General features: G+C 43.9%; 1 protein-coding gene across 2 annotated transcripts in view; it reads right to left on the minus strand.

The window, feature by feature from the left end:
- LOC144721178 (complement C3) overlaps positions 1-25178 on the minus strand; it is a 239441-nt gene that overhangs the window by 54432 nt on the left and 159831 nt on the right. For both annotated transcript variants that reach the window (XM_078598569.1, XM_078598568.1), the window contains exons 26-29: positions 19496-19571; positions 17226-17385; positions 11380-11475; positions 8220-8397 (exon numbers count right to left, since the gene is read on the minus strand). In XM_078598569.1, coding sequence (XP_078454695.1) covers positions 8220-8397; positions 11380-11475; positions 17226-17385; positions 19496-19571 — 510 coding nt within the window. The remainder of the gene's footprint in view (positions 1-8219; positions 8398-11379; positions 11476-17225; positions 17386-19495; positions 19572-25178) is intronic.

The following is a 25178-nucleotide window of genomic DNA, read 5'->3' on the forward strand; positions in this document are numbered from 1 at the left end:
GCAAACGTACAAAATCAGCAGGGGATCAAATACTTTTTTCCCTCACTGTACACACATAGAAACACATGGACTTACACGCACACACACACACATGGACCCACACACACATACATCGACTTTAGACACATGTAGTTACACAAATCTACTCAAACACACAGAGTTGCAAAGACAGAGTTACACACACATATCGACTCACACATACATACATAGACTGATGAACAATAACAACCGCCATTCGCCACTAAGTGGCGGTGACATCACAACTCTTGTACAGGCTATGTGCACCTTGAGGTCACATAAAGTGTCGAACGTCTGCTGGCAGGAGGTCACGGGGCAGACCCAAATGGCACAGGTCGACTGACTGAGACGACTGGCTGATGCACCACCTGTGCCCTCTACTGTGCCAACTTGCTGTGCTTTAGCCACCCGGTGCTCTGCTCGTTGTTGTGAGCGTGGCTCCTCCGCCCTCCATTATTATTGGAGGGCAACTGCCTCCAACTGCCCAGTAGCGTCCTTCACGAGCCTCCTCCACAGAGGCCGATCTTGACACCGCTGGTACCAGTTATCGGCAAGTCCACTCAGCTCCACGTCCTCCTGTACCACATCACTCCATCTCTTCTATAGACCGTGCCGCGCCCGTTTAGCCCCCTCAATCCGGCCGAACAAAAACTGTTTAGGCATGCGGTGGCTGGGCATGCGGGCTACATGACCCAGCCAACGCAGCCTTGCCTGCCGTAGGAGCTCACCGATGGGACTTTGCCCAGATCTTTCAAGGATTTGTGAGCTCCTCACACAATCCAGCCTGGTTAAACCCAGGATGGGCCAGCCTAAATGTTTCCAACCGGTGAAGATGCTCCAGAGGGGTCCACGTTTCGAAAGCGTAGAGAAGGGAGGGAATGACTGTGGCCGAGAAGACCTGAAGCTTCGTGCGGAGCGACAGACCAGGTAGCTTCCACACAGCGTTACGCAACGAATGAAAATATATTGCTGCTCGACTGATTCGGAGTGAGACCTGAGCTATTAAACTGGAGACGGTCATGAGCACACTGCCCAGGTATGGGAAACTCTCCACTCTCTCCACTACTGCCACATCACCGATTGGGAGTTGTGGGGGTGGAATGTCCGATGGTACAAAATACCCAGGCAAGTGCTTAGTTTTGGTGGGGCTGATGGTAAGGCCCCACCTCTTAGTGGCACGCTCAAGTCTCAACAGCAGCGTCTCCAACTCCTCCTCTGAATGAGCAGCTATTACCAAATCATCAGCATACATAACGTGGTTGACCAATAGGGAGCCATCCCTTGATCGCACCCGGGCATCGATCAGCCTCCCATTATATCTGTAGCAAATGGAAATTCCCCCGGTACAGCTATTGAACGCTTCACGAATTACGTGGTCAAAATAGATGTTAAATAATGTGGGAGCCATAGTACATCCCTGTCGCACCCCAAGGTGTACAGGGAAAGGCTCTGACTCCCAGCCACGTAGTTTTACCCGGGCCCGTTCACCATCATGAAGGTCCTTAATGATCGTGAACAGAGGGTCAGGGACTCCGAAAGCACGAAGAACAACCCAGAGCCCAGGCCTACTGATGGTAGCATAGGCCTTGACCAGGTCAATAAAGCAGAGATGTAGGTCTTGTTGGAATTCCCTACATCTCTGCTGTAGCAGACGGACAGAAAATATGGCCTCCATGCAGGAACGCCCTTTCCTGAAACTGCATTGGGGCTCCACAAGCCTCTCCTCAGCGTGCCTAGCAAGGCAATGTTGAATAATCCTTTCCAGGACCTTTCCCGGCCCACTGAGGGGTGAGATGCCCCTGTAGTTGTTAAAGTCTGTGCTGTCCCCCTTCTTAAAGCGGGGGACCACCAGGGCATCCTTCCAATCCTGCGGAACCCGTCCAGTGGTCCAGACCGTTGTTAGGATGTCATATAGGGCAGTCTGTGCACAAACGCCACTCTCCCTCAGCATTTCGCTTGGGAGATCATCTCTGCCCGGTGCCTTTCCTGGTCTCAGACTCCGGATTGCCTTCAGTACTTCCTCAAGAGATGGCACCTCAGCCAGCTACTCACAGGGGGTGACTTCTTCCAATATTTGAGGCACCGCAGCCTCAGCAGGGTTATCCCCACTTTGTGCCATGATGTTTTCCTGGCTGAGGGATTTCCCCTCCCCCAGGACGTCACAAAAATGCTCAGCAAATCTGCAAACCTGTTCCTGGGGGTCGGAGATTGGATCACTGTTTTTCCCCTAATGATTGTAATAGCTGTGGCACTGCAGGTTACTTTTGTGAAGGAGTTAAATAGTGATTTGTGATCGCGGGCCACTGAGGCAGACTCCATCTCCTCAGCAACCCATGACCACCACCCATCCTTACAGCGTCTTACGGCTCTCCGAACCTCCGAGCGAAGGCTGCGATCAGCCTCCTCATTCTTTGACGTGGGATGCTGTAGCCGATGAGAGTGGGCCTGTCGCTTTTCTCAACTATCCTGAACACCTCTTCTGTCAGCCAGGGTTTCTGGGGAGGTCTGGACCACGTACCCAAAGCAGCCATTGCAGCTGCATGAGTCACAGTCCTAAACCTCGCCCATTTACCCTCGACATCAGGAGGATTGGGGGACGATGCCAACCCCAGCTGCAAGCGATGATGAAATTCTCGCTTGCAACTTTCATCAGCTAACTGAGACCAGGGTGTACACCCACCACCGGAGTGGAAGAATGGCAGGCACATCTTACAGATGACTAGTCGATGGTCAGAGGGCAGATTAGCTCCATGGTAGGTCCTGGTGTCAAGGACATGGGCTCGCATCCGCTGGTCCGTCACTATGTAGTCCAGCAGATGTTCTTGCTTGGACCGGCATGCATCCATGATGTTGTGTGGATGCGCCGATGCCGGAAGAGCGTGTTGGTAATTACAAGCCCATGGGCTGCACAAAAATCTAGCAGCCTCCTACCATTGTCCCGAGTGGCCAGTTTAGCCAGCACCTGTGACAGGAGGTCATATAAAGCATCTGACTCATCGGCTTTTCCTGCACCCTCCACGGATGTTCGTCTTCGGTGGGGGCATAAGTAACCACGACCACCACTCCTCGCCTCCGGTTGATGGGAAGGCGAGCCCAAAGTATCCTGGGGCTTACAGCTTCCCACACCTCACCGCCACGCTCCCACGCCCCCTTCATTATTTTGTTCAGAAGAAGAGCCACACCTTGTTGTTTGGCAGTCTCCTGCCCCGAGTAGAGAACTGTCCACCCCTCATGGTGGCAGGAGCCAGAACCGGTCCACCAGACCTCCTGAATTCCACAGAGATCCAGGCGGGTACCGGTCCAGCTCCTGACAAAGGAGTGGCAGCATCTCCTCCGCAGTGAGCGTTCGAACATTCCACGTGGCCATCCATAGTGACTTTTTGTTGTTTCTGGAGGAGCCCCGAGGGTGAAGATTAAATCTCCTGGCTCTGCCAGGAGACGTCATAGACGCCTGTACCCCCGGGGCCTCCGGCACAAGCTTATTAGTTACATGTTCATGTTTAAGTTGTGGTTTCGTGGTAATGAATTGAAAGTGGAGGGGTTACCAGCCCCTCGCACCCGTCCAGAGCCCCCGTTTAGCCATTGTGGTGGTCACAGACGCCATGAGGGGAGAGGCCAATGGGCATTGGCCCTCCCCCCACAGCACTGTCCATGACAGAGTTGCCCATCCGGCACCGCGAGGAGGTAGGGGGTTGTTTTGCCGGCCTGAAACACACACATCGACTCACACACACACACAGATTGACGTGCACAGCAATCCCCGATGATGGCACAGCTATCAGCATCGCAGTACTACGTATCAGTACATTGCGGGACGTGAGCAATCGAAACAATATAAATGCATAGAAGAAAAAAATCTGAAATAAGTGTACATGAAATAGCAGCAGTACGCACAGGTAAGTTGGGAAGCAGGCTACAGTCTAGATTATAGACTGCCAGTACACTGACTCAATGACATAAGCATTGCTACAGTGGATATAAAAAGCTGGCAATACAGGCAGCAGCTGAAAAAGCAGGATACAGTCGACATGAAAGGTTCGCAGTACAGTGAGCTCGACCGAATGTGCATGACTTGGCACGGTCGCCCCCTCCCCCACCCAATTGGCGTGAGTTGGTATGGCCGATGTCGCGCAATAAATAAATAAAAAGAGCCTTTTAATAGAATGTAAGCGCTGTAATAATATTAATATCTAAGAACTTTATAGTAGTAACTGCACGCATCGTGTTGGGGGGGGGGGCGAAGAGGACATCACACTGTGAAGAAATAGCCGCAGCGTTACGTGTCTATTGATTGCATGTTAAACGCGTAAAAGAAAATGTCCCCACGCAATTGTCGTGAGTTGGTACGGTCGATGTCGCGCCATAAATAAATAATTATATCTGAATCACACGAAATCGCTAATTGAACTAATTTAAAGGTGACGGACGTGAAAAAGAAATAGCCTATTCCCACTGCGGGGCCTAGGGCGTGCTGCCCGGAAATTTTTTGTCTACATTAAGCCCACCGTCCGAGAGCCAAATTCCTCGCAAGCGCGCGCGTGGAGACTTTTATATATAAGAAAAAAGAAAGAAGATGGCTATGCATAGCTGACCCATCTACACAGCCCCATCGTCGGCGTCTAACTATATAGCTGGCTGACTAATATATTGATGATGACGATGGGAGCCGTGCAGAGGTGCGGCCACGTGGCCAGACGATGAAGAGAGAGATGATGGCGAAAACAATGACAGCAGCCTTCTAGAACCTTTGAGCAGGTTCCCGGAGCTTTCAGTTCAGCCCCCCTTCTAGTTTATTATTTAAAGCACCCATACTCGTGATTACCCCTCCTGGTCAACAGATTAAGATGTATGGGTTATTTAGCTATAAAATGTAATTTAGTCAGTTTAATGCAGGGGTCCTCAAACTACGGCCCGCGGGCCACATGCGGCCCGCCGAGGACATTTATCCGGCCCATGGTCACTAATTGGGCTGCGCTTCTGAGCACTAATTGGGCTGCGCTGGTGAGCACTAATTGGGCTGCGCTGGTGAGCACTCATTGGGCTGCGGTGGTGGGCACTGATTGGGCTGCGGTGGCGAGCACTGATTTGGCTGCGCTGGTGATAACTGATTGAGCTGCGGCGGTGGGCACTGATTGAGCTGCGGCGGTGGGCACTCATTGGGCTGCGTTGGTGAATGATTCAATGGGCCAATTGACTGGACTTGCCCCCCAGGCCTAAGGCTGCCAGCCCTCCCCTGGCTGGGCTTGACTGGCTCTCCCTCCCTCAGCTCCCTCACTTGCCCCTCGGCTCCACTCCCAGTGATATTCCTGTGTGCTGGGGATGTAGATCCCCAGCACACGCACCGCTGAGTAAATGATAGAGGGGTAATAACAGAGTGATCTCTGATCTCTGGAGGAGCTGCTTGCTGTTTTCCCGTGCTGGTCAGTGACAGACAGCCGAGGAGTAGGAAACCCAATTTAAATGACAGTAAGTGCATTTATATTCTGATTGCTATTCAGTTGTATGAGGTTATATGTTGTATGTTGTGTAAGCCCCGGTTCATACTGTTGCGATCTCTGAGCAGTGCGAGTTCAGCCATATGCTTGTATGGCTGAACTTGCATTAGATTCGGAAGAAAAAAGGCACATGTGCCTTCTTTTTTCCTGCAGTGGAATCGGATCGCATGGGTCTTCTCCCCCATGCGATCAGATTCCTATGCGAGTTCGCAGATCGCACTGCGATCTGTGAACAAAACTGCAGGTGTAATTAACTTTTTAATGGCACCCGCACCAGTGTGAGCCTGGGGTAAAAGCGGAGTTCCCCCAATCAGACTGCATTGATGGGCAGTGCAGTCTGTATGTCTCTGTGTGGGCAAAGTTATTGCTGGTATATTGTTTTTGTAGCGCTGTATATATATTGGTATTTTACTAATAGCAATTTTGACTCCCTAGGAAACAATGATGTCAAGAAAGAGAAAAATTGACTCGGAATGTAGGATATTCAAAGAACAGTGGACTTATGATTACTTTTTCATGCAGTACAAGGAAAGAGCTGTGTGTCTGATATGCCAGAATATAGTGTCTGTGTTCAAAGAATACAATTTACGTCGACACTATGAAACTCAACATAAAGATAAATATGATTGTTTGGTCGGAGAAGTGAGAAAAGATAAAAAATTAAAACTGAAAAATACATTAACAACTCAGCAAAATACTTTTGTGAAGCAGAAGCAGCTAAATATTTCATCACTGCGAGCAAGTGTTCAAGTTGCCAAGCTAATAGCGTGCACTGGCAGACCATTCGTGGAGGGAGAATTTGTTAAAGAATGCCTTCTTTCTGTTGCCAAAGAGATGTGTCCAGAGAAGGCCGATTTATTTAGTACAGTGAGTCTTTCAGGACCTACAATTACACGGAGGATTGAAGAAATGGGAGACAGTTTGCATCAGCATTTGCAAAACTCCGCAAAAAAACTTTCCTATTTTTCTTGGCACTCGACGAAAGCAATGATATTCGTGATTCTGCACAACTTCTAATTTTTATTCGTGGGACGAATGACTATTTCGAAGTCACAGAAGAGCTTGCTGCACTGCAAAGCATCAAAGGAACAACTATAGGAGAGGATATCTATGAAAAGGTTTGCCAAACTGTGAATGGTTTGGAGCTGAACTGGGCTAAACTAGCCAGTGTGACAACTGATGGTGCTCCTAGCATGGTGGGGTCTAAGAAAGGAGTAATTGCTCGCATTAACCAAGAGATGGACAAACATAACCATTCTCATCCAATAGCCATACACTGCCTCATCCACCAACAAGCGCTGTGTAGTAAATCACTGAAGTGGGACTCTGTTATGAAAATTGTGGTATCTTGTGTTAACTTCATTAGAGCTCATGCACTAAACCACAGACAATTTCAGGAATTTCTGTCTGAGCTAAATGTTGACTATGAAGATGTTCTGTACCACACAGAAGTCCGTTGGCTGAGTCGAGGGAGAGTTTTGAAACGTTTCTATGACTTACTTCCACAGATTACAGCTTTTCTGCTTTCAAAAAACAAAAAAGTACCAGAGCTCAATGATGCAGAATGGAAATGGCACCTTGCCTTTCTGACAGATGTAACAGAGCTACTCAACAGTTTCAATGTGCAACTTCAAGGAAAGGGGAAGCTCATCTGTGATATGCAATCACATGTCAAAGCATTTGAAGTAAAATTAGGCCTCCTCATCAAACAAGTGAAGGAGGAAAACTTCTGCCATCTCCCCACAACTCAAAATCTGTTAGCGGAAAAACCATTGGTTGCATTCCCAAACAAAACATGTGTGGATTCACTGGAAAAATTGCAAAAAGAGTTCTATTTTAGATTTAAAGAGCTTCATCTCCATGAACAGGACATACAGCTTTTCCGTAACCCATTTTCTATTGACATTAAAAATGTGGATACAATTTACCAAATGGAACTGGCTGAACTGCAGAATTGTGACTCTCTGAAAGACGCATTCAAGTCAAGCAGCCTTCATAATTTCTATGCATCTCTCCCCTCTGAGACATATCCTCATCTCAGGAACCATGCACTCAAAATGGCAACCATCTTTGGCAGCACTTATGTCTGTGAACAGACTTTTTCCAGAATGAAACATTTGAAATCTCCAACCAGATCTAGACTAACGGATGCACACTTGCATCACTTGTTACGACTAGCAGTGACAAATATGGAACCGGACGTTGACCATCTTATTAGCCAAAAGCAGGCCCATAGTTCCCATTGAAATACTGGCAAGTTTGTTGATTTAACTTTACTTGTTCTTCATTTTAAATATTGTATTTGTTCCCGTTTTGTTTCTTCACTTCAAAATAAGATATATGCAGTGTGCATAGGAATTTGTTCATAGTGTTTTTTTAACTATAGTCCGGCCCTCCAAGGTCTGAGGGACAGTGAACTGGCCCCCTGTTTAAAAGTTTGAGGACCCCTGGTCTAATGCATGAATTCATAATTTAATAATTATCTCATACATGTAGTATTCACCCCATTCCTGTCGAGCAAAGCTATCACAGTTTGTAGTAGTTTCACAGTTGGGAGGTGATTTTGTGGTGTAATCCCAAATTAGTGATTTGTGGTGTAATTAATAACCATAGTGGCCTGTGGAATTCAAACTGTGAACCTCTGAAATAAGTTGCATACACACAAAGCATAAATCCATTTATACTTTAGCAAATAAGAGCACCAACCCTTCGGTTCAAAAGTGGTTCTGTTTTCCAGTTTCTTCCAGCTGCTGTGGGCTGCTTTAGACTCCGGGTCTTGAAGAGCCAAAGCGTACGCTGTGATGGCGATCGTGTACATACGCTTGAGGTCGGACACTTTGCTCGCCAGGAATTGTACCGCTCTGTTCATGCTCTGCTGGTAGTTCTGAGCATCCAGACACAAACATTACGCGTTACACAACAAATACTGTTTTGTGCATAATATTGCATCATCATAATCATCAGCCATAATTAATCCACTGGTGGATGAATTCCTCCCCAAGACTCCATTAAACCCCCACGATCCTGTAATGTAACAATCCATTTATCACCTGCACACAAACTGCTTTCATCGCTCCATCTCTATGTGGACGTGCTTTCAAATGCATCAATTTAATGGCTTCCACTCCGTTAATATTTTTTGCCATCATCCATCATCTCTTCTAGCCAAGAAGTGTCCGGCCCAAGCCCACTCTTAATAGGTTTGATGATGTTATGAACCTGCATATCTTATTGAATCCACGTGTTCTATATCTGTCCCTCATTGTAATTCCAAGCATGAATCTCATCATTCTTTTTGCGCACTTTCAAGTTTTTGTTCTGTATTTTTCATTACGGACTGCATTGATGCAGAACCATTGGCATCTCCTTATTACTGTGTAATTTCATTAAAAACAATGTCACGGAATGGATGAATTAAAAGTACATTATTTCATTTCATAATGTTACGTTTTTTAATGTTCTATTTCTCAGTCAGCCCACAAGCTTCAATCTTTACAAAACGTTGCTTTGTTCAGTCATGTATAGAGTTCCCGTGTTGCTAATGAGTGTGAGCTGCTACAGCAGTGTAACTGTTAGCACACAAGACTTCCAATCAAGAGGTCGAGTCCACATTCTGGCACGGCAGTTTAAAACAAAAGACTTCCAATCAAGAGGTCGAGTCCACATTCTGGCACGGCAGCTTAAAACAATGGGACAAGTTACTCAAATCCCCCTGCCACCACTGTCTACCCAACAGCGTAGGTTACAGCATTGGCAGGTTGAAAAGGGCAGATAAAAGTGTGGTTATGCCCACCTCTTTCAAGACACCTGATCAGCAGTGGCATGAGCAGGCAATTGCAGGGCTGTACCTTTAACTTTAACCTAATTGATGGAAGTGCACCCTACTACATCTTGGCTGCTAGCCCATCTTGGTGGTCCAACATTGCCTAATCCATATGGTCCAATTATATAATCTGCCCTACTCGCTCCAACCTTTTCATTGAAGTCTCCTATCTCCATTCTTACCACCTGAGATTTGCACTGTTCTTTAGCCTTATCTATCTCCTTATATAATGCCTCATCGAAACGTTGTGATGTGTATATATATATATTTTTTTTCTACCTACAAGACTTTACCGAAAGAACCAAAGAATATGGATTCCTGCAGTCACGAAGTTTCAAATCAAAATTGCCTCAAGTTTGAGGGTTCAGCTGTAGGGGCATACTGTAAGATACTTGAATAATGTAGATGTCAAATGGCTCTCATATCTGCAACATAGTTTATCAGAGAGCTTGTTGCGGCATTCCTACTCTGCTAACACGTGTAATTCCTCCTGAATACATTGAAAACGTTTCCATCAGTTCTAAAATGTCCACTAACTTTACATGTAACTTCACTCGGTCCTAAAAATAATTATACTAAGTCTTGTCATTCTCGCTTTGCAATTTCCAGTTTTATTTTGGTAAAGAGTTCTTACATTCCAAGTTACTGTACTTTTGTTTTTGTTGTTGTGGATAGTCGCAGGATTACAAGTCGAGTGTCACGTGCCACTCATGACGGTTTGTAGTGGACAAGGTGTCATCGCCCTGTGAAACCCCCATCTACGCCGTTGTGAACAATAATATTTCTAGTATGAAGACTTCTGGTTCTGGGCATGACTCCATTGGTAAATACAGCAATGGTTTGTCATCACCTTCTGCTGGTATATGTATAGGGTTTACTCTCCTAGCCTTTGGTTTACAACCTATTCCACAAGGCAGCAGGGAAAGGGGGAGAGGTGGGCGACGCAGTCCAATTGAAGTCAATGTTAAAATATCGACGCAGTTGAGTAGCCATCACGATTGAGATGCCAATGTAATTGAGACGGTATAGCTGTTTAGATGATTACTATGTTCAAACCAAGTTCATTTGAGATGGTAACGCTATTGATCAGGAATCATGGTTGAGATGAACCGGTGGTTCGTTTGAGATTATAATTTAGCTGAAATGTGGCAACCGCTAGCTTGGGAACGCAGCACTTTTGGAACACGACACGCATGACACTCACGCTTGTGCTCCACGGCTGTGATGTTGACAGTGTTTTCCATCACCACCTTCATAACATCTTCCTCCCCATCATCACCATGCTCACCGCGGCTATACGTGCCCTCACGATGTCGATGCTAGCACATCGGTTCCAGATTCCCATGTGATCCCCAGGGCTAGCGATGATTGGGGTTAGTGACAGTCATGGAATTTACCCATTGCACTCTGTAGATTACCATAAGGTTGCTACCACAAGACTCAGGCAGGTGGCGAATGTCGACAATCAACATCTAAACACTATTCTGTAGGTACCATGCTGATCACATGAGGCACAGCATGAATCTGATTAATTAACTAATATAGTGCATTTTGTATTCATGCCATTCGTATAACACAAGGCCATCATGCTGGTGCTGCTATGTTGCACAGGCACAGTCTGCAGTAGTTTCACAGCAATGGGCCATTTAGGTACTTGGCAGGTAACTTTTGTAAATTTGACGATGGCATACAATCGTCTATTTGTTTCAAATTACTTGGATTTTTAACGTCCAATGAAAAGTAGACGGCGTGCAGAATTGTATGATTAATACAGCCGAAGTAATCAGGCTGACCAGATTCAATCTGTAAACCTCTGCAATAAGTGGCAAACATGCTACAGTTGGGCTTGGCGGTCATGGGAGTGGCACTCAATCAACATTTTACAAGTTCAATTCCTAATGCAGGGTTGACTTAGTTCTTTATCTCCCTGGTGAAGTTAGATCAGCAGTTGTCCTATTGAGAGACTCGCCACCACGCTAGGAATGAGGAATGTAATGCTGTATTGCTGAAGTGTGATACTGCACATTTGCCGGCATTTAATACCGGAACAGAGACTCCACAATATTCTTGTGCTTGTTGAATTCCGATGAGAATAAATGCTGTCATAGACACATGGCCTTCCGTCCCACCCACTCCACCCTGAAAAGATAAATGTATATCAATCAATATTAATTAATTTAGAACACAAATTAATGTATATGCCACCATGCAAAAAGATGTATATTATTTAGTTTGCCTACTCGAGTATGCATTCACAGGATTATTTTTTCAGGAGGGTCCTGCCAAGTATTTTCAACAGAGGGTGATGTTGCAATCTGTAGTCCTAATTGAGCAATTTACATATAGTTTTTAACTATTGGAATGTTTGGCCAATACAAGTTAAGCTGTATGATTTATTACGTTTCTTACTATGGGAGCAAACTGGAGCACGTGGATGAAACCCATGTATAACATAGGGAAAATATAAAAACTCCACACAGAAAAGCTACTAAGTAGGGAATTTAACCCAGGACAATCTTTCTGAGATGTTAGCATTATGTTACCCTCCCACCAATATAAAGCCCAATTTTCACCTTACAGGATTCACCCTTGATAGAAACCCACCATTAATAATATTTATTCTGCATGATATAAGGATATGGATACTCAAGGAGAGCCAATGAAGAATTGCAGTTTGTGGGTTTTCTCTGAATCTCAATAATTCCAGAAACAAGGATTTGTACCTTGGCAAAAATATGTTTCTCTAGTCCATTCCGCTGGTCACTGGTCCAGTGTTATTTATAATATTTAGAAATTCCTTTTGGGCCACCTGTAAATGCTGCGGATACGACTTTTAGGGTGGTCACTGTTCCTCGCCTTCTACCAATAAGCCTCAATACTCATTAGCAAAGCTACTCATGGTAGAGGGAGAAACAAATAATGTGACACCATCTTTCCACGAATACATGCGTAGACTTTTGGAGAATAGGTGAGGAGATGTCTGAGACTGAACAGAACATAAACAGTGGAGACTCTTCAACATAAAAATCTAAGACCACTGAAAAAAAGATAAGGAGAGATGTCACTCATATCTTAATTGAAAAGATGATCCCCTATAATCTTCCACTGATTATAGGGAGTAGCCAATGGTGAGGACGGATGAGAAGCCGGTCGCAATTGTCATGGACAAGAGAAGCAAGTTTTTACCAAGGTACAACATCTTATTTTCTCTACTGTTATGTCACAGGTCATCAGTACAGTGTTATTCATAATATTCAGCAATATCACCAAAGCAGGTAATGGGAGGAGGGGCAGGCCACTTCTTAGAAGGAAAGATCTCTAGTCTGTTATGCATTCCTTACAAATACATTCCATGGATGCCCTGGCCATGATGTGGCCACCACTCTGTTGGAATGGGCCTTCTTGGCCAGTGTGTAGCAGTGCCTAATGCACTTCTTTAGCCATACTTACATTTTGATCTTTGAAGCCACGTGTTTCCCCTGATCATGTTACCATATAGGATGAACAGCTGTTGCAAGTTTCGCCAGCCCCAAATTCTGTGCAATCAGCAGCGCTGATCCCCATTCACTCCTTACCTTGGCCAACACCCTTGGCACGATGGACCAAGGAGGGAATGCGTAGAGACATGCCTCAGTCTTGGAGATGGATAATGTGTCGGTGGTTATGGTCTTTAGACAGAAAAAACAGGTGCAAAACCAGGGTAACTGTTGATTGGCCTCCAATGTGAAGAGGCTCATGGTAAACGACCCGAACCAACATTGGACCTGCTCGGAGACCTCAGGGCATAGAGCCCATTCCTAGAGATTGAGCCACCCTCGACTTAATGCATCCACAACCACGTTGTCTGCCCCTGCCAGATGAGAAGCCATTAATATGAGGCATTACGACTCTGTCCAGCACAGGAGGTCCTAAGCCTCTGTCACGAGAGAGCGAAATTTAGTGATTCATCATCACAAATGTTGTTATCTTGTCACATAGAATGAGATTCTGCTTCTAGTGGACCCTGGTCTGAAAGTGATAAAGTGCTAGTTCAACTGCCCTGAGCTCCAGGAGATTGATGCTTCTCTCCATGCACTTTGTCCACCTGCCCTGAACACGGGAATGCCCTCGAGGTATGCATTTTGAACTTCACACCGTACGTAGCCAATTGTGCTAATCGGAGGTGCAAGTGTGCTCCCCAACTCCACACACTCAAGATAACAAGGTTCTGGTGGAAGATCACTTAACGGAAAACCATTCTGCAGATTCCCTCAATTAGTCCCACAGGGGAGGATATCAGCTGCTTGTTGGGTCAAATCGACCCACTAATTGAGACTGCCATGAATTGGGTTCCGTTGACGCAGGAGAGCCCACATATGTGGCCTCATGTGCAGTCTCACCCAGGATACCATGTCAGTCGTAGAAGCCATGTGCCCCAGAGAGACTGGCTTGTAGCTCTCGAGCCTGCTGGCTGGTAAGCACATTTTGTCCAGAAGGCACATATGACTCTGGTCCGTCTAGATGTCAGCACAGAGGTGGTAGAGTCACTGAGTTTGTTGAAAAACACACTTGGCAGGTTCACCACCCAACCCTGGTCCTAAAGCTGCGGAAGGACTGCATAAATTTCCTGCTGAAGATTGGAACACCATGATGCTTTGATGAGGTCGTATAAATAAGGGGTGAATATGAATACCCCTCTCCCTTATCAGCACCAAGGCCACAAGAATCATGGTGAACACCCTTGGAGCCAAAGTCAGGCTGAATGGCAGTGCTCGGTATGCATCGTGTTGCCCAATGGTGTAGAACTGCAGGTAATGCAGGTCCACTGATGTCATCCATTGCACCCATTGCAGAGAGCTTCGAATGGAACACAATGAGTCCAACTTGAAGTGTACCTTGTGGAAGATATTTCTTCATCCACATATTTGTCCCACTAATGAGGGGTCCGCTGTCCTTGCCAACCTTCTCCATGCTGCTCTGTCCTGCACCATCTCTCTTTCCGCTCCTCGGGCCACCATGAGTGATCTCAGCACATCGCCCCACCTCTTTTTCTGCCTTCCTCTTGATCTATTTCCTTCCACTTGCATCACTTGCATCTTCTGACCATCATTTTCCTGTTGTCTCTCCACATGACCGAACCACACCACCCTTTTCTCTCTCATCTTCTCTGTGATTTCTATCACCTTGAGTCTTCCTCTTACTTCCCCATTACTTACTCTGTCCTTCCTTGTTAAACCCAACATCCACCGCAACATCTTCATCTCTGACAGCCATAGCTTGGTCCTCCGTTTTTCTTGTGCCCCAGCACTCGGCCCCATACAACAGCACTGGTCTCACAACCGTCTTGTACACTTTTCCATTCAACCAACGTTGTTGTAGACATTTAGCTTTCTTAAATCCAGGATTTCCCTTATGCTCCCCGAAGCTTTTTCTCAACATAAACACATCTGGAGTAACACCACTGATTGTTGGTTGGTAACCACGTATTCAATGACTTGGACGTTTAGAAGTCAGGACACTTCATGGGGGAACACCTGAGTAAACTCTGTATCTTCTTGCAGACACGAAGTTTGGAATCCACTAAAATACAAGAACTCCTGAAAGCCCTGCTTTTATTCTTGCACCACGACCCTGAACCCATTCGTCCATTGTGTGTGCCCATGCCTGCTTAAATGTGGCCATACAGCTCCCTATGCACATAGGATACGTGAGAGACCAGCCTTTTTCCTTGGCACCGTCAGTGCTGCTAACACTTGTCTACCAAAGCGGCTGCGTTAGATTGATGCTGTGGCTATTCCTGCCTCCCTTCTTCCTTGTCTCTTTCCTCTTATCTTTTCTCACCTTGCATCCATTTTTAACTCGACTCTCAAAAGGTATCTTCCTTTCCACCTTTACATCTGCCATAATTGTCTTTATCGTAAAAAAAACGTACTTTGACCCCAACATTCCTAACAGTTCATCCCATTTATCTTATGCCTTCCTTTTACAAATTCTGGAATGCATTAATCATAACCGGCTCTCACTCCACATTTCTTTACATTCCCTCTATCCCCAATTGATCTCTTCATTCCACCAAAACAGCCTGTCTCAATGTCCAAACCCATCTTGTAAACTCCTTTCATACCAGTCTTTCTTCCATTGTTCAAGCCACTGTTGATCACCCCACTTTTCTTTCAAAATGTCTCTAACTTCGGAAACTCTGGCACCCACCTCTCTTTGCTCAAGTATTATCTTTCTTCTCACACATCCTCAGTCTCTTACAATCACTCTGTATCCCTTCCCTTCCCTATCAAGGTCGGTGTTCCATAGGGATCGACTTTGGGTCCCTAACTCTTATTTCTCTCTCTTTTTCCTCTTGAATCTATTTCCCCTTTTTCTGCTTCCCTCGTTATTTATTTTCCCAGAATACCAAAATATTATTCTCCTTTTCTTCATTTACCCCTGACCTTTCATCCCATATCTTCTCCTGTCTGGCTGCCATCCCATCTTAGATTGCACTTCACTTCGTCTCTCTCGAACCTTCTAAAACATCCATCATTTCCTTTCCAGTCTCTCGCTTTCTTTCTCCCATCCCAACCATGTCCTTCCCTCATCTCTCACTCCGGTTTCCTCTGTCCTCAAACTTGGTGTCACCTTTGACTTTTCCCTCACTTATTTCACCAACATCTTCGCTACTACAATTATCATATTTTTTTACTGGCAAATGAGGTACCAATGGTGTAAATGCTTAACCCGAGCTCTCATACTCTGATGGTGCATTGTCTTTGAGTTGTGCGCCTTTTGGCATCATCTGGTCCAACCCAAGTGAGACTAGGCTCTAAGGAAAGCCGTCTCGGGTGTGGAACCAATCAACTTCAAGGACAGTGCATACATTATCAGAGTTATGTTTTTTGTTTGCATTATGACTGCAGGTATTGTGGTCTATGCAAACATGACTCCTCGTAAAAAAAGGTGTCAGTTTTTTTGCCAGATAAAAGGGTACAAAACCAATTATCATATTTTTTATTGGCAAATGAGGTACCAATGGTGGTTTTATAACTCTCAAGCGCCTTGAGTGAAGGCACTATCAATATAAATTATATTGGATTTCGGCATTTCCTTTCCTTTGCTTCTGATGAAGCGGGACCTGAAGGACAATTTGGAGGTGGCCTTCCCGCTATAACAACAGGGAATGACATCTGGAGGCCCAATTGGGATGAAAGGGCTTAAAAGACTCCATCATCTTGCCTTTGTCCACCTTAATTCGTTCAAGTGGTAAGCTTGGTTTCTTTCTGCCAGATCACCATTCGGTTCATTACAGCAACAGCCACTGCCTGCGAGGTAATGTCCAGCATGTCCCTTCCCATCCCGAGGTGCAGAGAGAAGAGTGAGGCTTATGGTTAGAGGGTGAGGAAGTGTAATGATGGCTCAAAAGCTTTATTTGCAATGTGTTCCATTGCCAGAAGAGAATTGCTGAATGTAATGAATAAATTTTGATTTAAAGCTTTCGTGACTGCAGGGATTCATCTTCTTGGTTCTTTCGGTAAAGTCACGTAGAAGGGAAGTAATAAAATAATAAAAATAAAACATAATTAAACAATTCTCACGACGTTTCGGCCACAACGCAAGCAGCCGTCCTCAGGTGAAAACCAGGTCTGTCGAGGCGGCTGCTTGTGTTGTGGCCGACACGTCGTGAGAATTGTTTTATTATGTTGTATTTTTATTATTTTATTACTTCCCTTCTACGTGACTTTACCGAAAGAACCAAGAAGGTAATGAATAAATTTAGACCAGTGGCCAGTAGGATGGAAGTATAGAAACTGCACAATGTTTTTTACCTCCACAATGTTGATTAAATCCATTAAACTGGGTTACAAAAGCTTTTGTTTATACACACAATTGTTACATATGATTTATAACACAGTATACACCTGCATCTCACGATGGATGACATGACCATCTTCTCGGTAGGAGCCATCGCTGTTCTGTCGGTTTTTAATGATCCATTCCACTGGCCCGCACAGCTCCTGGTTATCCACTATGATGACACGCTTGGCCAGCGAGTACACCTTCACCACAAACGCTGTCAACCTGAATAATTTAAAAAACAGCAGAATTATGACAATGGTAATAACTATGATTTAGTAAATTTAGTATGCTAGACATTCTCATAGTGCAAGGCTATCACAGACACAGTTTGCAGTACTTTCACAGTAGAGGACAATGTTTCTATGTGTAATCCAAAATGAGTAATTTGGGGTGTAATTGTTATCATTTGGTAATGGCCTACTCATTTCGAATTACATCTTTAACATCCGCTGCGAGTAGACCGCATACTATTTTATACAAAATACACCCTCAGAAAAAGCATGCTGGGTTCGAACCATGAACCTATGCAACAAGCAACATACACGATACCATTGGGCATTATTACTGCCTCCAACGTTAGTGATATATCGAGGCAGCGGGGATGGTTCATGTACGGGTTCTCTTTAAGAATTTTGAGAAAGCATTTACTCATAATGCTGCATAAGCTGTTGTTAATGATACCATTTTTTATATTTAGGATATGTACTTGTGCATAATATAAAGTGTTACGGGAGTTATCATAAAATATTAGTAGCACTTAACAATAAGCCACAGGATAACTCGATTAACAGATTCATTACATTGATTGAGCAATCTGCTAAAATGGAAGGAACTATGAAGCCATTTAACACCTATGTTTTTTCCAGCAAATGTTTTGATTCGTAGTCTATTTATTGGTTTGAATACGTAATCATTTGACCAAATTTGAGTCGTTGAGAATATTTCAACATCCAACACCAAAATAAATTAAATTGGCACATGTACAAGTGATTCACCTCACTGAGTCAGACAAAGAAGAATTCTCACAACCAAATTTAGACGTGACATTTGATTTTAATCTGCATCAATCATCAGGACAATAATTTTTATTCAGCTTGTTAATTGACTAAACAATAATACGCGACTTGTACATGTGACAAGAATATTTGTTTGGCTGTGTCAGGTGGCGGAGGGATCTTAATGACACGCATTTGGTCAGATCATTACTTGGGTTAAATAAACAATGTGTTATGAATCTTCAGTTATTGTTTGATTGATTTACCATTAATTTAGGTTCATAAGGTTTCAGTTCCCTTCTCAAAATGTCTACTACAATCGTCTAATAATAAGTGTAGCATATATGTTACCCTTTTCTGGCCTTAAACCAAAGGGCCATTCTATTCCCACCATATTCCTTAACATTTCCTCTAGTGTCATAAAAAAAAACATATTTCAATAGATGTTCTAACAGATTACTCCCTCCATAGTAGTTTCTTCTAGGTCACTGCATAACCCTCCTGCTTGTAGGTCAGCATGAATACGCTTCTCTCCCAGCCTTCACGGATCTTATTTCTGAACGCTGCTCAACAGGTTCCAAACCCTGACAACTCCTTACTCTCCACTTCCGTTAGTCATCTCTGCTGCGAGTCCTTATGGGCCACAGGCTTTTTATCAATTACGTTATTCGTGTCGTTACTCAAACTCGCAATTTGGTGATATCGAATGCCATTGTTCCTTTGTTTCAATTTTGGCTACTGTGTATTGTCTCTCCCCTTCTGATTTTCCAAAAAAATCATAGAATTCTTACAGTTTATGAAATTAACAGCAACAGAGAATCAGCAAAAGCGTGGCAGATGTGGAATAAGTGATTAGGCATCATCGACGGCAAGCATTTTATGTGGCTGATAGGCGAGTTAAATCGATAGACATACAGAACAGCAGCAAATGTAGCAGATGCGAATTGGGGAATCTAACATTAGCTGGTGCCACCATATGCTGCACTTCATCACAATGCGAACTATAACCTTTATTTCTTCCTTATTTAAAAACCCAGTAATTATTTTAACGGTAACAGATTCACCATTGGCCCAGATCAAGTATTATAATCATATTTGATGTCAACATTTAACCGATTTAAAATAAAATTTTCAAGTCAACTTTCTTAACTAACATTTATGTTACATTAACTTATCTCAATAAAATTAGACAGAAACAGGAAGAGCAGAGAGTAGGCATGCTAAGGAGATAATAACCAATGGCAATGTGTGCCATTGGTTATTCAACTAACTGGTTAATCTGCATTGTATATGCAGCTTTTTAGCATGGTAGCATGGTGGTGTAGAAAGCAGCTTACCAGGTGCTACTTGGACGTTCAATAAAAGCTGCATATGAATGGTCAGCCTTCCTGTAGGAAAGCTCCCGACTATAACCTTTAAAGTAAAATATAAGCAAAACACACAGATAATAATTAGGACATATGCAATGTAGAGAAATTGAAGCAAAAGCCTACCCTTTAGCCGGAATAGATGGCTTGGGTAAACCTGTGGTGACGCGCACGGCAAATGGGGGGCATATGGAGGCATCCTCTTGCAATCCTCCCTTGCCAGAGAACCCAAAAAGCAGTATTTTAGTGATATGTTTGATAATCACAAATGTAAAGCCCTATCATCATGATCACGATCTGTGGGCAGATAGCCCGTAGGTGCCTACTGCACATTTTGTCATTTGTTTCCACTTTCCTCTGTCTTTAGTCCATGGGCCCAGACCAAAAAAATAACTTATCGGTACCACCTGAGGTGGCAAAGTCTAGTAATGATTTTTGCAATCCTCCATGTGTGTGAGACATATTCTGATATGATAACCTTCGTGGAGTCGCAGCTTAGTTGTGGTTACCATGACTTTTATACCCATACCCTATTACATGTGTCCGGAACAATGAAATGGACATTATTACTGAAAAACTACCTAGACCAAAGCCAGTTAGGTCACAAACTGGGCTTTATTGGTTTAAATACAAAATGAAAAGACATGATAATCAGGAATATCAAAGTGAGGTGAGGAACTACTTGAATATTATAAACATTGACATTCACATATAGTCAATTGAGTCGCAGACGTTGTTCCTTTTAGAGGCAACACATTTATTGTAACACCGTAACATAAAGGGGTAACTGCCCCTTTACCAGATACAGCTTAGGGTGGGGACCACCCAGCTAACTACCCTATACAGAGGAGTTAATGCGACGAAGGGTCGGACCCTCATTCAGGTCTCCGACCACGTGGTAGCCTCGTAGGATGAAGAGCTTCAGCTTGAGATGTAGAGCTTCCCGCTTCTAGATGTTGAGCTTCCAGCTTGTAGAATGAAAGCGATCCCGGTCGGGGCCGCTCTGCCCTTGGCCCCGCCCGCCTTCACGAGCATTCTCATTCCCTCTCGATCCTTCTCAAGAGCTCTCCCCGGACACGTGATCACCCACTAGCCTGGGGCCCCTTGTGTGGACACTCCAGATCACGTGTCTACGGTGTCAACCAGAGTGCCATGGCCCGGGTAACCCTGCCCCTGGGCTGATGCTCACCCACTCCCCCCTCGTGGGAGCCCCCACCACACGCTGTGTGTGGTGCCCGCACTATCCCAGTATTCACCAAGCCCCGCTAGGGCTGGTATTACACACAGCCACCCACACGGTGCTGTCCACGATGTAGGAACATCAAACGGCATGGCCCTTCTGGGCCGGCACCATACAGTGACATCCCCTATGTCACTACACGTGTAATCCCATATATATCGTTAGTGATGGGTATATGTGAAGAAGGTTACATTATTGTTATCAAGCTCTGTGTGTACTTAAATGGTGTTAACAAGGGTAACCAAGTCCAAAATCACCACACTGTGCATCAATGTATACTGCTACTACCACAGTAAGACCATCAGAATCACCACTCTGTGTCACTCAAACTACTCGTCCAACTCGTCATCTGACTCCCCGAATTCAAATTCAGGTCCTGGATCATCCTGCAGTTTTTAGTTACTGCAGGTCCGTAACCTGCACATGTCTGGGCATGTCAGTCCATTAGACAGGCACGTGCAGCTTGGAATTTTGCTTGGAATTTTGCATGAACGTACATACTTGTATGCTAGCAGTTCCAAGACCACATCTGGTGCGGATGGGGAGCGCATCCAGTAAATGGCCAGCTTGCCATCATCGTCTGTCCATCCATACTCAGTAGGGCTTGGCACCACAGGGTTAGCCTGCAGACAGCAATTCCATATTGCTGCCTTATAGTTTGCTCGTTGAACATGCACGAAGAGACAATCTCTACATGGTGGCAGCTGGCTGAACTCGACTTCTCCCCTTTTTGTGCAGAAGAGCTGGTAGCAAAGTTTGTTCACCTCACCAGTGCTGCTATTAACAACATACATGCGACAGGTGAACTGCTCAATTTCTGGAACAGCTCATCACTCACATTCCATGACTGCTCCAGTCGACTAAAAGTCTCTTGGCAGGAAGTGTCCTTTCTCACCATCTTCAGGGCATTCAGCTTCTATCGACCGGCAAATGCACTGACAGTGTCACAGCCTGTGAAGGCATGTAAGCCAATTAGGCTGTCACAGATGCTGTCTCTAAGTGACATTGCCAGTTTGCTGATATCGACAAATTATGTGCGGTTATGTGTCCCACACTTCTGGTAGATGGGACAGGTGATGTTATTCTGGAAGCCAAGACACCTTGCCATGCGGTATCTCTCTGTATCGTGGGATTTTCCACTCTTCCACCACAAACTTGACGAGACTTGTCTTGTTGGATGGACGGCACAGGACTTTTCTCCACTGCTGGACGTGGTGTCCCCCTGCAAGGTTATTTTACTGGAGAGTAGTGTTTGACCCAGGTCGTTCAGCATCTTTGATCGAAGTCTGTCGGTAGACATCAAAAACAACATCAATCCTCTCACTCTGTGCCCCCTCGTGGAGGACCTGGGTCAAGGTTGACTCTGCCACCTGTGCAAAGGTTTCGTTGTTGACATTCATTTTTTGGACCAGGCTCATCCCATCAATGATGGAAGTAGATGGGGTTGGGATGTCTTATGCAGGAGACGTTCTTTTTAAGCTCTCTGGCAAGTGCAGCCTTGTTTGTTTTTCGTTGGGACCCATCAGCATTTGCCAGTGCCCGTGGCAATGGGCCCAGTGGGTGGGCAAGGACATCCTCGATATTCACCTTCCTGCTTTTAGCCACTAGGATCATGTGGCTAAACAGGTTTATATCTGCCTTCAGAACCACATCATGTGCTTTCTTTCCATGTGCTGTTTTTGTGCTGATATTGGAGAATGTCTTCAGACTCATCTTGCGCACTATCAGAGTATTGGGAGATCGGGGCAAGCATTTACACTATGAGACCTCCTTTACCAGTGGCAAAATATAGTAGTAGGTTTTACACTGGTAAAGGAGGTATCATAGTGTAAATGCTTACCCCGAGCTCTCAATACTCTGATAGTGCGCTGTTTTTGAGTTGTACGCCTTTTGGCGTCATCTGGTCCAACACCAATGGAGACTAGGCTCTAAGAAAAACTGTCTCGGGTGTGGACCAATCAACTTTAAGGACAGTGCATATCATTATCATTATCAGAGTTGTTTCTTTTTGTTTGCATTTTTACTGCTTGTGTTGTGGTTATTGCAAACATGATGCCTTGTATAAAGGTGTCAATTTTTGTACCAGTTTAAAGGGTAAAAACCTACTACTATATTTTGCCACTGGTAAAGGAGGTCTCATAGTGTAAATGCTTACCCCGAGCTCTCAATACTCTGATAGTGCGCTGTTTTCGAGTTGTACGCCTTTTGGCGTCATCTGGTTCAACACCAATGGGAGACTAGGCTCTAAGAAAAGCTGTCTCGGGCGTGGACCAATCAACTTCAAGGACAGTGCTTATCATTATCAGAGTTGTTTATTTTTGTTTGCATTTTGACTGCTTGTGTTGTGGTTATTGCAAACATGATGCCTTGTATAAAGGTGTCAGTTTTTGTACCAGTTTAAAGGGTAAAAACCTACTACTATATTTTGCCACTGGTAAAGGAGGTCTCATAGTGTAAATCGTTATTTCAGTTAATTATGTTGAAATACACTTGACACATGTAAGAAAACAAGATTTTCGCCTATTTTTTTTGGATATAACATAATACCACGTAAAATAAAAATTACAAACGATATCAAAAAATCCCTCTGGACATTTCTAGCTATTCCAAGTTGGAAGCAGTATGTAGAATTATGTGGCTTTACCTATTATGAAACATGAGTTGTTAAACTCGGCATACAAAATGTCACTTTGAGAAGATCGCAATGCCAGTTTTGGCATTGTGATGCTGGTAGCAATGAGATTTGAGAGTTAGACTTGTGTTTTCCCTCTTATTGCCATGACAGCAAAGTAAATAGCCATATATGACTAAGCTAGACACCTGCTCCAGAGAATACGCTTTTCAATCATATGCAAATCAACTAGGATATTTCTTAATATGCGGAAACAAATTGCAATTAAATATGCTTAAAAACGCTCATTTAAGGCTTTGTTTAGTTGGCGAAGATTGTATAAATCGTAAAAACGATTTATATTTTATAAATAGTTAGTTTTATGATTTTAATCATTAATTGTCTGCATGTTATGAAAGTTTACAATTTTTCAAAGCAAAATATAAAAAATATAAAAATTGACAAACTGAACAAAATAATTATTTTTGCCTGTAGTCCCTGGCCTTAACTAATAATCTTAACATGTACATTAACAATACATTGATGGTAAAGTTAGCACTTTAGATATCTTTCCTGAACAGAAATAATACAGAACCACCAGTACTTGCCTCACCTGCCAGTAAATGATCGTGAGCAAACAAGCTGCTGGAAGCAGAAAGAAAACGGATAGCGCCAATCTATTCCAGACTTAACTAAGTCACTGAAATTGAAGAACAAGCGTGAATAAATGCAAGAATATGTATGAAATACATGCCTTGGGGACAAACATCAATTTTGTAAATTATGTATTGTCTTTAATAAGAGCAGAGGTGTTGGAATGTTTTCTTTGTAATGTCCGGGCAAATAGGCGTGATTGCGCGAGATGCAAAAACAGGTTTCCTGCGAGAAAAAATAAACAGCTGCTCATTTGGAAAGGTTATCATGTATTATTTTACTTCTTTTGGTGTAACATATATAAGGAGCGAAACAGTTTAACATGTATAAGGAATAAAACAGTTAGACTTCTCCACAAATCTGACTGTCGCCTGGTGAAGCTAGTTGTAATTACTGGCAAAACGTCGTACTTAGATTGTAAATGTTGTGACTTGGCTCTCCAACACACCGGTGTACTGTACAAGTGACGAATTGGCATGTTCTGTTAACGTGACAACCCTTACTAGTTGACTGTGCTGGGCGGTGGCGGGTTTTAACGACACATTTATATATTTACGCAATCTAACCCAAAAAACCTCTATTATGGATGATATTGGTCATGAAAGCCTACGTGTTAAACTGGTTTACAACTTTTTCATAGACTTTTATATATTTATGCGATCTAACCCAAAAAACTCTATTATAGTTGTAAACCAGTCTATTTTTTCTCTCCGATTTCTCTGCTATAAGCTTTAACAATACAATGTACTGTACCGTGTTCCCATTTTTCCTAAACCCCACTTGCTCATCTGCTAAATAAGTCAGTGTGCACTTTCAATTGATGTACTAGTATTATCTATAGTACCTTCCCCATATGGTTCATTAGTGTGATGGTTCTGTAATTTTTACAATCGGTGAGATCTTCTTTGTTGGGTAGTGTCACAAGTTTGGATTTTGTCCACTCCTGTGGTATTTTCCCTTCTCTCCATACTTGCTTGCATCATTCATGTATTTATTTTGTAAGTTCCTTCCCTCCAGCTTTTATAATTTCTCCGCTTATACCATCCACCACTGGATTTTTGTTTTTCTTCAGATGTTTTATTACCTTTTCGAATAATTCGTACAATATATTATGATTTTCATCATCCCTTAGTGGTGGGGATATCATT

This window comes from Lampetra planeri, chromosome 11 (assembly GCF_965212315.1).
Source record: "Lampetra planeri chromosome 11, kcLamPlan1.2.h2, whole genome shotgun sequence".
Taxonomy (NCBI): domain Eukaryota; kingdom Metazoa; phylum Chordata; class Hyperoartia; order Petromyzontiformes; family Petromyzontidae; genus Lampetra; species Lampetra planeri.